Source organism: Diabrotica virgifera, chromosome 4 (assembly GCF_917563875.1).
Source record: "Diabrotica virgifera virgifera chromosome 4, PGI_DIABVI_V3a".
NCBI lineage: Eukaryota > Metazoa > Arthropoda > Insecta > Coleoptera > Chrysomelidae > Diabrotica > Diabrotica virgifera.
In genome coordinates this window covers 66,277,030-66,289,631 of record NC_065446.1, presented here as the reverse complement: position 1 = coordinate 66,289,631, position 12,602 = coordinate 66,277,030, and the positions used below count along the sequence as shown (strand labels likewise).

General features: G+C 33.2%; 1 protein-coding gene across 2 annotated transcripts in view; it reads left to right on the top strand.

Annotated features, from left to right (window-relative positions):
• LOC114334390 (leucine-rich repeat and calponin homology domain-containing protein) overlaps positions 1 to 12,602 on the top strand; it is a 290,806-nt gene that overhangs the window by 223,996 nt on the left and 54,208 nt on the right. For both annotated transcript variants that reach the window (XM_050648230.1, XM_050648229.1), the window contains exon 3: positions 10,348 to 10,665. In XM_050648230.1, coding sequence (XP_050504187.1) covers positions 10,348 to 10,665 — 318 coding nt within the window. The remainder of the gene's footprint in view (positions 1 to 10,347; positions 10,666 to 12,602) is intronic.

The window sequence follows — 12,602 nt, the reverse complement described above, 5'->3', positions numbered from 1 at the left end:
TCTGGGACACACAATGTAACAAAAATTAACTGATAGTTTCTAGGTTATTTACGAACCGATTTTATTTTCAAGAAATGTGTTGAATAGGCGATAAAAAACCACATCCGAAACTATAAAAAAATATACAGGGTGCTATTAAAAAAATTAAAGTTAGGGGTTGTAACTAAGGGATGATTATTGAGGGGATGATTTGTTTGTACGCCATATTAAAGTGTATTACAAGTAGAATATATCACCTTTTGTCCCATTCGAAAATCTCTATTCGTTTAAGAGATATAGCGTGGGTAAATTAGTCTGGTATATGCCGAATAATCATAATTTAAAACTAAAAATCAACCTGTTTCAGAATTTGTCTCCAAAATCGTCCATTCTCAAAAAAATGAATTTATTCCATAATTTTGCCCCTCGCCACATACATACAGGTAACTATTGCTCTTATTGCATCATGGATCTCTAAATACACGCGTACTCCAACTGACTTTTTTTATAAAAATACTTATATCTTGGCCTATGCCTACGTATATCTCCTAGAAGTGTCTTTGACACTTTAGGATAGGGCGTAGTATGTAGACGGTATTTATTATTCCAGTAATTAACAAAGATCCGACAATTTCTAAAGATAGTAGATAGTAAGTACATTGAGAGTGTTTATTTTTTTTTCCTGAGAAAGTACACAGGGCGGCTGCAATAACTTGTCAAAAGATAAGGTCAATGGCAATTACCAGTTTCTAAATTTAGTTAATGTCATTATTTTGTACAACTGAAGACGAAATAGAAGTTCTGTTCATGTGTACATATTCGATATTTTGACGGTGTTATGTAAATTAAAAGCCAAATACATAAGACAAGTGCAAGTTCGTGTTACTTGTAACTTATTTAAATGAAAATATTAACTGGTTAACCATTTAAAATAATTTAAAAGAGAAGAGATATTAATTTACAAAGCCATCTTCAAAGCTATGGTCAAAATTTAAAAAGTACCACTACGAAAGAGTTGTGAAATAGCATATTACATACCTAGCGGGAAAGTACTCTATTTCAGCCGAGCGGCAAGGTAGTTTACCGAGGTGCGAAGCACCGAGGTAAACTACAGACGCGAGGCTAGAATGAGTTTCCGCGAGGTTTGTATACTATTTTACTCACAATCGGTTAGTAGTTTATGGATTTCTAATACTCACAATCTACCAATAATAATTTCGTTTCAAATATCTGTATCCAGAAATATAACAATGTTATAAAAATATGGATATAAAAATGTTAACAGGTTTACAGGACATTGTTTAGACGTACTTCAGCAACATTATTAGCAAATACAGGTGGAGACATCCTACAGTTGAAAAAGTTGGGGGGTTGGAAATCCAACACCGTATCAGAGGGATATGTGGAGAATTCATTACATGGACAAATAAAAATTGCTAATATGTTGTCTCATGTAGAAAATCCAGAAACGTCGGCGTCATCATCTATTTCTGAAACTCATAATTTTAAGCAACACGGTCTTACTTTAACCGTTAATAGTAATCATAATTCCAATGTAACTATTAATATTTATAATTCCAAATAGTTTTCTTTTTGTTATTGTTTCTTAATTAAATAAATGTTGAGTGGATTCTATTCTTTCTAAACCATCTTTTAATCAAAAATGACATTGACATTTGCAGGTAGAAAAGCGACATATGCTAGCCGGGAAAGTACTTTCCCGGCTAGCTGGGAAAGTAAAGTAAGTAATAAGTCGCTTCCTGATTACTTCAAAGGTTAGAAATCCATAAATTACTAACCGATTGTGAGTAAAGTATAATACAAACTCATGATCATAGTTATCATAGGGCTTTTCATTCTCATTCATTTGTTTCGAGCTTTTGTCATAATATGTCCTATAATCCGTATATTAATATTATACACAGATTATACAACATATGACAGAAGCTCGAAACAAATGACAATCGATGAAAAGCCCTATTGGGTCGACCCCAAACGCTCAACTGTCATCAACACGCCTAACTTCACGCGCAACTTTGATACGAGAATTATAAAAAAACATGCATTGAAATCCAGATCACGTAATTTTTTGAGCACTATAAGGAGAGTACAAAGCCATACATAAAATTTTTTTGTAATTCCATCTTCAATTTACCGTGCACTTCTCGTAGGTAGAGCCGTTGATGATTTGCGTGGCGCCGGTTATCATTGTCTTTAGAACACATTTTACGTAGATTTCTTTCAAATAAGACATTTTGCACAGAATTTAAAAAAAAATGTTACTTTTGAAAAGTGTCTTATTTTAGACTGTTTCGCTTGAAGCGTATTGCCAGTTTTTGCAGTTACTCGAGCGCGTCAGATTATCACATGGGGAGAAACCTTGTACCCTGTAAATGTACCTCTACCATATATTGGGTCTTAATACAGGGGAGAACGTTAAGGGGGGGAGCGAAAAAAAATATATAATTGATGGATTCGACCGTTACTTGATGAAAAAATCTGACGATTTGAGCGGGATGTAAGGAAATGGGTGAGTCACAAAGTTTCACAAGCAAAAAGCGAATATTTCGAGCATAATGCTCACTATTTTTCAATCCGAACCCCGCGATATTTCACGACATGAACTACAGGTCGAAAAACTGAAAAATACACTTATTCAATATTTTTGAAAAATCTATCGAATGGCACCAAACGCGACCCCCCCCCCCCCCTCCACGTAGGTGGGTTGGGAGGTTACTTTAAAATCTTAAATAGGAAGCCCATTTTTTATTGCATATTGGATTTCTTACGTAAAAATAAGTAACTTTTATTCGAGACATTTTTTCGAATTATGGATAGATGGTGCTATAATCGGAGAAAACGATTGTTGGAAATGGAAAATTAAATTAAAAATTGGAAAGTTCCCACTAAAATGGAAAACTTTGCTTAAATTTTTTTGGTTTTAGGACCTACTCTTCACAACCCAATAGGTCCCCATAACGCTCGAGTGACTACACATTTAGCATACTTTCCTCCCCTACTATAAATATAAATACATTAACGATGAGATATAATAAGATTGTATTAAAATCCCAGTATAAATAACAAATATGTAATATTAAAGCAACTATGCATTCGTAACAAAATCACGCATATTTTATGGCCTATAACTCGTAACGAAAATAGAACAGTAATCGAATCGGTTTTTAATCTTTTTTCCAAAATGACTTGAAGAAATCTAATACGAGCAGGAAGTCAGTAGCATTCAAACAAATCATCGAAAGGAATTTGTTTTATAGCACAATTCTATTGCTCTTTTTGTACCAGGGCGGCTGAATTAAGCTGCTTTTTTCCTATTAGAGGTCACTAAATGCATACTTTGGTATATTATTTTACTATATATACTGCTAGGCATAAGTTATATACACTACTCCAAAAAATTAACGCACCACCTTAAAAGTGACTCATTTTTTGTCTCGAATTCTCTAAACCTCTTGTCCGATTTAAGTAATTTTTTCAATATGTTATAGTCTTATCCTTTAGCAATAGCACTGTAATAATATTGTTGCTAGACAGGTAAATTGTCAATACCGGGTGTAACAATCAAACTGTGTTTTTTTCTCAAAGTTCGCATCACCCTGCGAAATATTGTAGCTTTATAAAATATTGAAATTAAAACCCAACTATAGCCTCAGGTTTTCTTGACATTCTGTTTTTTGATTCACTCGTTTATGTTGGATAATAAAAAAAGTTAGGTACTTTAACAACTAGCCATGTTCTTCATCAATACAAGGTGTTTCTAAATAAGTGCGGCAAACTTTAAGGGGTAATTCTGCATAAAAAATAATGACAGTTTGCTTTATAAACTTATGTCCACAAATGCTTCGTTTCCGAGATACGGGATGTTGAAATTTTTCTTACAAACTAACGATTTATTTATTGATTAAAACCGGTTGAGATATAGTCCAAGAGCTGGGAGCGGATTTTGCTCGTGATAAGTGATATGGGGAAACTATACGGGGTAATGTTGATACGGGGAATAGCGAATTTGCATAAAATTTTAAATTCGAAAAAAATGGTATAAATCATAACAGAACATAATTTAGAACCTGTGTCAAAGATAATAAAGTTTTGTTTGTCTTTCGTTTGGCCCCTAAAGACGACTAAAAATTCAACTTATACCAGCCACCCCAAAACACGTCGTGACGTCAGGGGTTGTATGTTTACATTCTACACAAATTGTATATACCGGGTGGTGAATTGGACAACGGGCCGTAGGAAACTCAATGTAAAATCCTAAACTGTTGAATTCCTGCTTCCCTAATTATTTTACATCAAAAAACATTAGAAACTATTTGTAGAGGATTGAAATCTGTATTGAAAACAACTGTTAAAATTATTGTCCTACGAATTAAACATATTCCAAAACTTTGTAAAAATGTAATACATTTTTCAGTTTTCAGCCCAAAATTAGGCCACACACAGTGCAATAATGTGTCACAATGAAGTTATTGTTTTCACATTTTTGAACTGTCAATATTTTTATTTTATCATTTATTGTTTAAAAACAATACAGTGGATAAGATACCCTCAGTTGCGGAGAAAGTATTAATAATAAAGATTTTTTATTCAGTCAAGGGTGTGAGTACTGGTAGTTAAATAGTAACGTGTGGCCTAACTTTCACACACATACAGTAGGAAAAATGAAAGAATATCCATGAACGAACATATAAAACACGCTGTATTTTCCTGTCATCGTGTCACACAAAAAATTGGCCAGCGCAAGTACATGTAATAATTATTGTTTCATGTACTTGCACTGGACAATTTTCTTTGTGACACGGTGAAAGGAAAATACAGCGTGTTTTATATGTTCGTTCATGGGTATTCTTTCATTTTTCCGACTGTACCTACTGTGGCAAATGTATTATATTTTTCAAAATTTTGGAATGCGTTTAAATCGTAGAACAATTTTAACTTTTGATTTTAATACAGATTTCAATCCTCTACAAATATTCTCTCGTGACTTTTGATGTAAAATAATTAGGAAAGCAGGAATTCAACTGTTTAAAATTTTACATTGAGTTTCCTATGGCCCGTTTTACGATTCACCACCCGGTATAATTTTAAATTGGACATTATAAACGTCAGTAAAAAATACAGTTATGTGACGTTAAAAGTGTTTTTGATCGTTTGAACTATTCATAGAAAATTTGTACTTTTACAAAATGGTTTTATTTTCAATAGTAAACCTTCTTTCCTTTCCTTCAAAAACTGTATCAAACTCCAATCTCAACAAACTGGTATATATTATTACAACGACATACGATAAATGTCATTAGAATATAAATATTTTTCCTTTATTCTCCGACGACGAGCTGGGCAGATACCCAAGTAGGTGGAGGCCAATAAACTAAAGAAGAAGAAGAAGAATATACGTAAATATAACCATAAACGGAACCACATAGTTAAACTCTGTGACGTCACGGGTCGTTTGAACTATTTTAAGATAAAGAAGACTTTTAATTTGTACTTCTAAGTTATTATGAGTTTTTGAAGCGTGAAATTTTGGAAATCTCATTTTTATACAAAACTGAACATTATTATGTAATAAAAAAATATGCAAGTTCCCTATTAGTTGTTTACATGACTTTCCCCAACGGGCGGAAACCAGAGTGGGGACCACTCTGGTCGGACGCGCATTTTTGGACATATAATTAAGAATTTTATATTTTCCATTGGCACACATACGGGTCATATTGCTCGTATGCACGCCAATACCGTGTTTGAAGCCCTACATTTCGGCTATCAAAATAAATACAGATTTGAAGTTTTGCACAATCATTCAGGTTGGATGTTCACAGTTTTTAAGATACTCGACAGAAATTTAAATTTTAAATGTAGCCTACTGCGACTCCACAAACAGGGTAATTTTTTTATATTTTGCTTCGCGTTGATATCAGAAAAAGTTATTGGAAAAAGGATTTCTATATATTATTCTAATCCCACATAATTAAATTTTATAATATTCGCACTTCTAGTTTTTTCGTTATGTGTAGTCAGGATCCTAAAATTCCGATAGAAATGCATCTCGAGACAGCTAATTTTAGTTTTTAGGGTCCTGAATACTGAATCCTAAATACCTGAATTCTGAATAGGGTACGAATAATGAAAAAACTAAAAGTGCTAATTTTGTCATGAAATTTGGTATGTGGGGTTAGAATAATATTTGGAACTACTTTTTCAAATAACTTTTTTTTTATATCTCTAACGCGAAGCAAAATATCGAAAATTTACGCTGTTTGTGTAGTGACTCTGCGTTTAAAATTTAAATTTCAGTTGAGTATCTTAAAAATGTGAACATTCAACCTATATGACGTAGACAAGGCGAAAACGGCGGGTTCGTTGGGAAAAATATTCCCATGAGATTTTTTTGCATAATTACATTCGTGAGACATCCCAGAATAAGGTTCAAGAAGTCGCCCACGTGAAAAGTGGGCCAAATTTTTTTTAATCAAATTGCAAAAATCAATATTTTTGGCCCGGACAATTTTTTTGTAAGTTTTTTGGACCATTCTGGATAAAAAAGGCCTCTTATAATTTTTCTCTAAAGTTAATCGTCTTCGAGTTATAAGCAATTTAAAATTGAAAAAAAAAACGAAAAATGGCGATTTTCAAGGCTTAATAACTCGGGTAAAAGTTATTATTAAGAAAGTCAGAAAGTGACTAAATCAAAGTTTAATGTCCTCCCTACAAGATCCTGAAGAAATTTTTGTCAGTATTTTATTACTAAGCTGTTATTTTTAAGTAATAATATTGAGCGTCATGCACGTGGTAGCCGGCCGTAAACGCTGAGTGCGAGAGAGATGCCACTCCGGCAGTCCAATTGTGCATCTTACTTGCACTCACATTTACGGCCGCCTACCATGTGCATTGCATGGCGCTCATTATTATTACTTGAAAATAACAGCTTAGTAATAAAATAATGACAAAAATTTCTTCAGCATCTTGTAGGGGGGGCATTAAACTTTGATTTAGTTACTTTCTGACTTTCATAATAATAACTTTTAACCGAGTTATTAAGCCTTGAAAATCGCCATTTTTCGTTTTTTCCAATTTTAAATTGCTTATAACTCGAAAACGATCAACTTAAGAGACCTTTTTTATCCAGAATGGTCCAAAAAAATTGTCCGGGCCAAAAATTTTTAAAAAATAGTTAAAAAAAATTTGGCCCACTTTTCACGTGAGCAACTTCTTGAACCTTATTCTGGGATGTCTCACGAATGTAATTATGCAAAAAAATCTCATGGGAATATTTTTCCCAACGAATCCGCCGTTTTCGCCTTGTCTAACTGTACCGGGTGTCCCAATAAGAATGGCTCTCGGCCATATCTCAGGAACCGTTTATAGTAGAACTTTGAAATAAACATTTTTATAACAAAAGTTGCCTCAGGAAAAGCCTGGAAATTATTTTCACAATTGTGGGACCACCGCTAGAGGGCGTAATTGAATATCAAAAATTAAAAAATCTAAATTTTACAAAATTTCCCTAATGAAGGGGCACTGGAAATCCGATTGTCGTATTCTTCATAAAATTATACGCATATTTGATTTGACAAGTTTAGGTCTACCTTTGGAAATAAGAGGTGGGGGTGAGTGGGAACCTTGTTATGAAAAACTGGCTGTGAGTCCGGTTCTGCTTAATAAAATTTTGCAAACTTGGTCTTGTTGAAGACAGATCTTTTTCGTCAATGTAAAAGTTATGATTTCGAACCAACTTACTGAGTAATATGCCAGCTAGAAGGCGTTATTTAATTTTTTTTCAGAAATCTAGTGTTCCTTGGAAAATATTAAATACAAACATGCATTTTTAGTACCATATTACAAAATTAGACAAAATTAGCAACAGAATAGCGAAAACCGCATATTAATACCTTTCTTCTATCTCGAGATATCTTACAAAACGTGTAAATTTAAAAACATAACTGTTACTGTCACCGGTAAACGAAATAATTCATTAAAATTAGTGTGCTATGGAAACAACAAAGAAACATTTTCCAGCTGTCAACGTATATTAGGTCTTTTCAACGCTCCTCATTTGTTTCGAGTCTCGTTCTTATCTCGTATATTAATATTATACACGGATTATACGGTATATGACAGAGGCTCGAAACAAATGAGAAGCGTTGAAAAGCCCTATTACAAAGAAATAAAAACAACTATTTAGTGATGACATAAACGTTCAAATGTTTGCCCATCATTTTCGTTGCAAACATTTACTCTTTCAAGAGTAGATTGAACAGCAGTCTCAATTTCTGCTCTCGATATGCTTTGAATGGCGTTTAGTATTCTCTGGATAATGTATTCTAGAGTAGTGTTTGATGGGCAACAATTTGAATATTTAGGTCGTCACTAAGTAGATTTTTTTGTTCTGTGTTATATTTAATTTTAATAGTATTGTTTCTCTTTATATTGTTGTTTTAATTAATTAAATTTTTATACGTTGACATCTGGAAAATGTTATTTTGTTTTTTTCCACAGCACACTACTTTTCATTAACTTAGTTTACCGGTGATAGTAACAGTTATGTATAAAATTTACACGTTTCTCGAGATATCTTGAGATAGAAAAAAGGTATCGACATGCGGTTTTCGCTATTCTATTGCTAATTTAATCTAATTTTATAAAGTATGATTAAAAATGCATACTTGTATTTAATATTTTCCAAAGAAAACTAGATTTCTGAAAAAAATTAAATAACGCCTCCCAGCTGGCTTATTACTTATTAGGATGGTTCAAAATTATCACGCTTACATTGAAGAAAAAGATCTGTCTTCAACAAGACCCAGTTTTCAAAATTTGATTTAGCAGAACCGGACTTACAGCCATTTTTTCATAACAAGGTTCCCACTCACTCCCACCTCTTATTTGCCAAGGTAGAGTTAAACTTGTTAAATCAAATATGCGCAGAATTTGATGAAGAATACAATAATCGGATTTCCAGTGCCCCTTCATTAGGAAAATTTTGTAAAATTTAGATTTTTTTATTTTTGATATTCAATTACGCCCTCTAGCGGTGGACCCACAATTATTAAAATAATTTCCAGGCTTTTCCTGAGGCAACTTTTGTTATAAAAATTTTTATTTCAAAGCTCTACTATAAACGGTTCCTGAGATATGGCCGAGAGCCATTCTTATTGGGACACCCGGTACAAAACTTCAAATCTGTATTTATAGTCCTGTCGCCAGGGGGGGTACAACGGCCTCCTTAATTCAGATGGACTTACCCAAGTTTTTTTTATATATTTTGACCCGTAGAATACGAATTTTTTGGATAACAGTTGATCCGGATGTCGATAAGATTGTTATAGACGAAGAACTTGAGGAATTACATAACAGCGATTTCTCGCAAAACAAAACATCTTTTTGTATTTTTTGGGTCATTTTAAGCAAAAAATATTCCTACAAGTTTTTTCGTAGAATGCATAGTTTTCGAGATAACCGCGGTTGAACTTTCAAAAAATCGAAAAATTGCAATTTTTGAACCCGAATAACTTTTGATTAAAAAATAAAGTAGCAATTCTGCTTACCGCATTTGAAAGTTTAAGTCAAATTATATCGGTTTTGATTATTTGCATTGCTAAAAATTAATTTTTTTATTGTTAAACTAATCTATAAACACATAGTGTTTCCCGTGCCTAATACATGCGTTTTAACGCATGCTACGTAGAAATTGCCTCGCTTGCACTCGTAGCTACTCTACCTACTCGTTCGATTTTAAATGAGAAATCATTGAAAACATCACTCACATACTATGTGTTTATAGCTTTGTTTAACAATAAAATAATAAATTTCTAGCAATGCAAATAATCAAAACCGATATAATTTGACTTAAACTTTCAAATGCGGTAAGCAGAATTGCTACTTTATTTTTTAATCAAAAGTTATTCGGGTTCAAAAATTACAATTTTTCGATTTTTTGAAAGTTCAACCGCGGTTATCTCGAAAACTATGCATTCTACGAAAAAACTTGTAGGAATATTTTTTGCTTAAAATGACCCAAAAAATACAAAAAGATGTTTTGTTTTGCTAGAAATCGCTGTTATGTAATTCCTCAAGTTCTTTGTCTATATAACAATCTTATCGACATCCGGATCAACTGTTACCCAAAAAATTCGTATTCTGCGGGTCAAAATATATAAAAAAAACTTAAGTAAGTCCATCTGAATTAAGGAGGCCGTTGTACCCCCCCTGGCGTCAGGACTATTACCTTAATAGCCGAAATATAGGGCTGTCGTCATCTTAAATACGGCACACTGTAAATTTATTTTACATTAATTTAAATCTTTATTAAAAATGGATAACTAATTTATACATTTTTTGTTTCAGATTTTACTAATATCAAACAATTCATTATCTTCCCTCCCAGACGAAATGTGCCGAATGTCCCAGCTGACGGAACTTGACGCTTCTTGTAACCAATTGACCCATTTACCACCCCGTCTGGGGGAGTTGAAGTCACTCCAATCTCTGGTTCTACGTAACAACCTGTTATTAGCCGTGCCAATAGAGTTGACCTATTTGAAGTTGGTGAGGCTGGACCTCAGAGCCAATAGGATCAGCAATCTTCCCATCGAATTGAGAAATATATCGTGTTTAATAGAGCTTTTGGTTGATGATAATCCTCTCACTAGTCCTCCGGCGAGTGTAAGTATTATGAAATTTTTTTATATTACGTATTTTAATTTACAATCTTAATCGAAGCTATAAGTAAGTAGTTTGAATGTTAAATGCACGAGGAAGAAGCTGCCCTGTAGCAACCCTCCTATTATATTTTTTACATTAGATCATAATAAATATATTTAATTTGTTAAATCTGTTTTGCAGTCTTGCTTCATCATTTGGATGACTTCTCAGTCCATCAAGGTAGCGGAGTCCTCGTGTAGGGTTTTATTGCTTACATACCAGGGCGCGTTGAATATCATTCTCAATATTTTTGATTGGACTCTTTGATGGCTTTGAGCAACCCCAGAGTTGGACACCATAGGTTCAAATTGGTTTTATCATAGATTTATACAGGAGCAGTTTATTTTCAATATTGAGTTTTGATTTGCGACCAATAAGCCAGCTCATTTGTCGTATTTTGATGTTGCTGTGGGGTTTCTTGGCTGGAATGTGCGGCTTCCATGTTAATATTTTGTCAAGGGTTAGTCCCAAATATTTTACTTGTGTATTGACTGGTAATTGTGTATCGTTTAATGGTATTGCTGGACATACATTCCTTCGATTTGTAAATGTAACTTGGGTTGACTTCGTTTCATTTACTTTCACATTCCATTTGTTGAGCCATGTTCCCGATTGGTCAAGGTGGTTTTGCAGTTGTGCAGATGGGATAATGGGGTCTTCATTGACAGCGATTGTGGTGGTGTCATCAGCGAAAGTTGAGATTTGGGTTGTTTCAGTGGTTGGGATATCTTGCGGTAAATAATAGGTAAAGGAGAGGACCCAGGACGCTACCCTGTGGTACGCCTGATTTAATGGGAAAATATGTGGAAGTTGCTGTCTTATATTTTACTTGGAAGTAATGATCTTCAATGTAGGATTTCATAATTAGGTAGTAGGGGGTTGGAAGAATACTTTTGAGTTTGTTTAAGAGTCCAGTATGCCATACTCTGTCAAATGCTTTTTCTACATCTAAGAATGCCGCAATATTTTTTCCTCAATAGCAGTAAAGATTTTTGTATTATGTAATTAAGTATTATGAAAATTTTTTGTAATGTAACTGTTATCACTTATAACCAGAGACCGAAATATCTGCAACAGAAAACATAGCAAATATGCGCATATAGGGTGCGCCATTATTACGAGGAAGTCCAATTACTCGTTTGTCGTAAGAGATACGAAAAAAAATTATTTAGGTTAAAGATGTGCCATAGTTTAAAAATATTTTCAAATATACAGAACTGCCTGTATTGACACGGTGACACAAACTTATGTTTGTCAGGGAATACCCTGTATATTTTTACATTTTTGGATTCTGTTCGATGTCTTCTTTCTTAAAATGTAAGGTTGTGTAATGTTATACGAGGTAGTTTAAAAGATAATTCTTTTTTTTATTAATTTTGTAGCAACATTCACACCCACACCCTTTAGAATTATAGTGATTTGACATCAAAAAATGTGTTATGTTGAAATGATTTTAATATAGTATACTATTGTTAAAACTTATTAATATATCGAAATTATTACTTTTAGTATATACAGTTGGTCGAAACTCGTAATGAGTATTTTCTTCTTTCTTAAATGAAACACCCTGTATTTTAGTATTATAATGAAATTATATTTTATGGTACTTTTTTAATTCTTAAGCATTCCCTATACCATATCTAACTGCTTTAATTTGTGAGTTATTCGTGATTCTTTAATTAAGCCAAACATTAATTGCAACAAAAATTACGTGAAAATATTCATTCAAAAATAATTTTTCGAAAAAAATACATGGTATTGTAGACAGACTGATACTTATTATGAGAGATGAGATATCAAAATACCTACGTATAAATGTAGTAGTAGGGGAGGAAAGTATGCTATATTTGCAGTTACTCGAGCGTTATGGGGACCTGTTGGGATGTGAAGAGTAGATC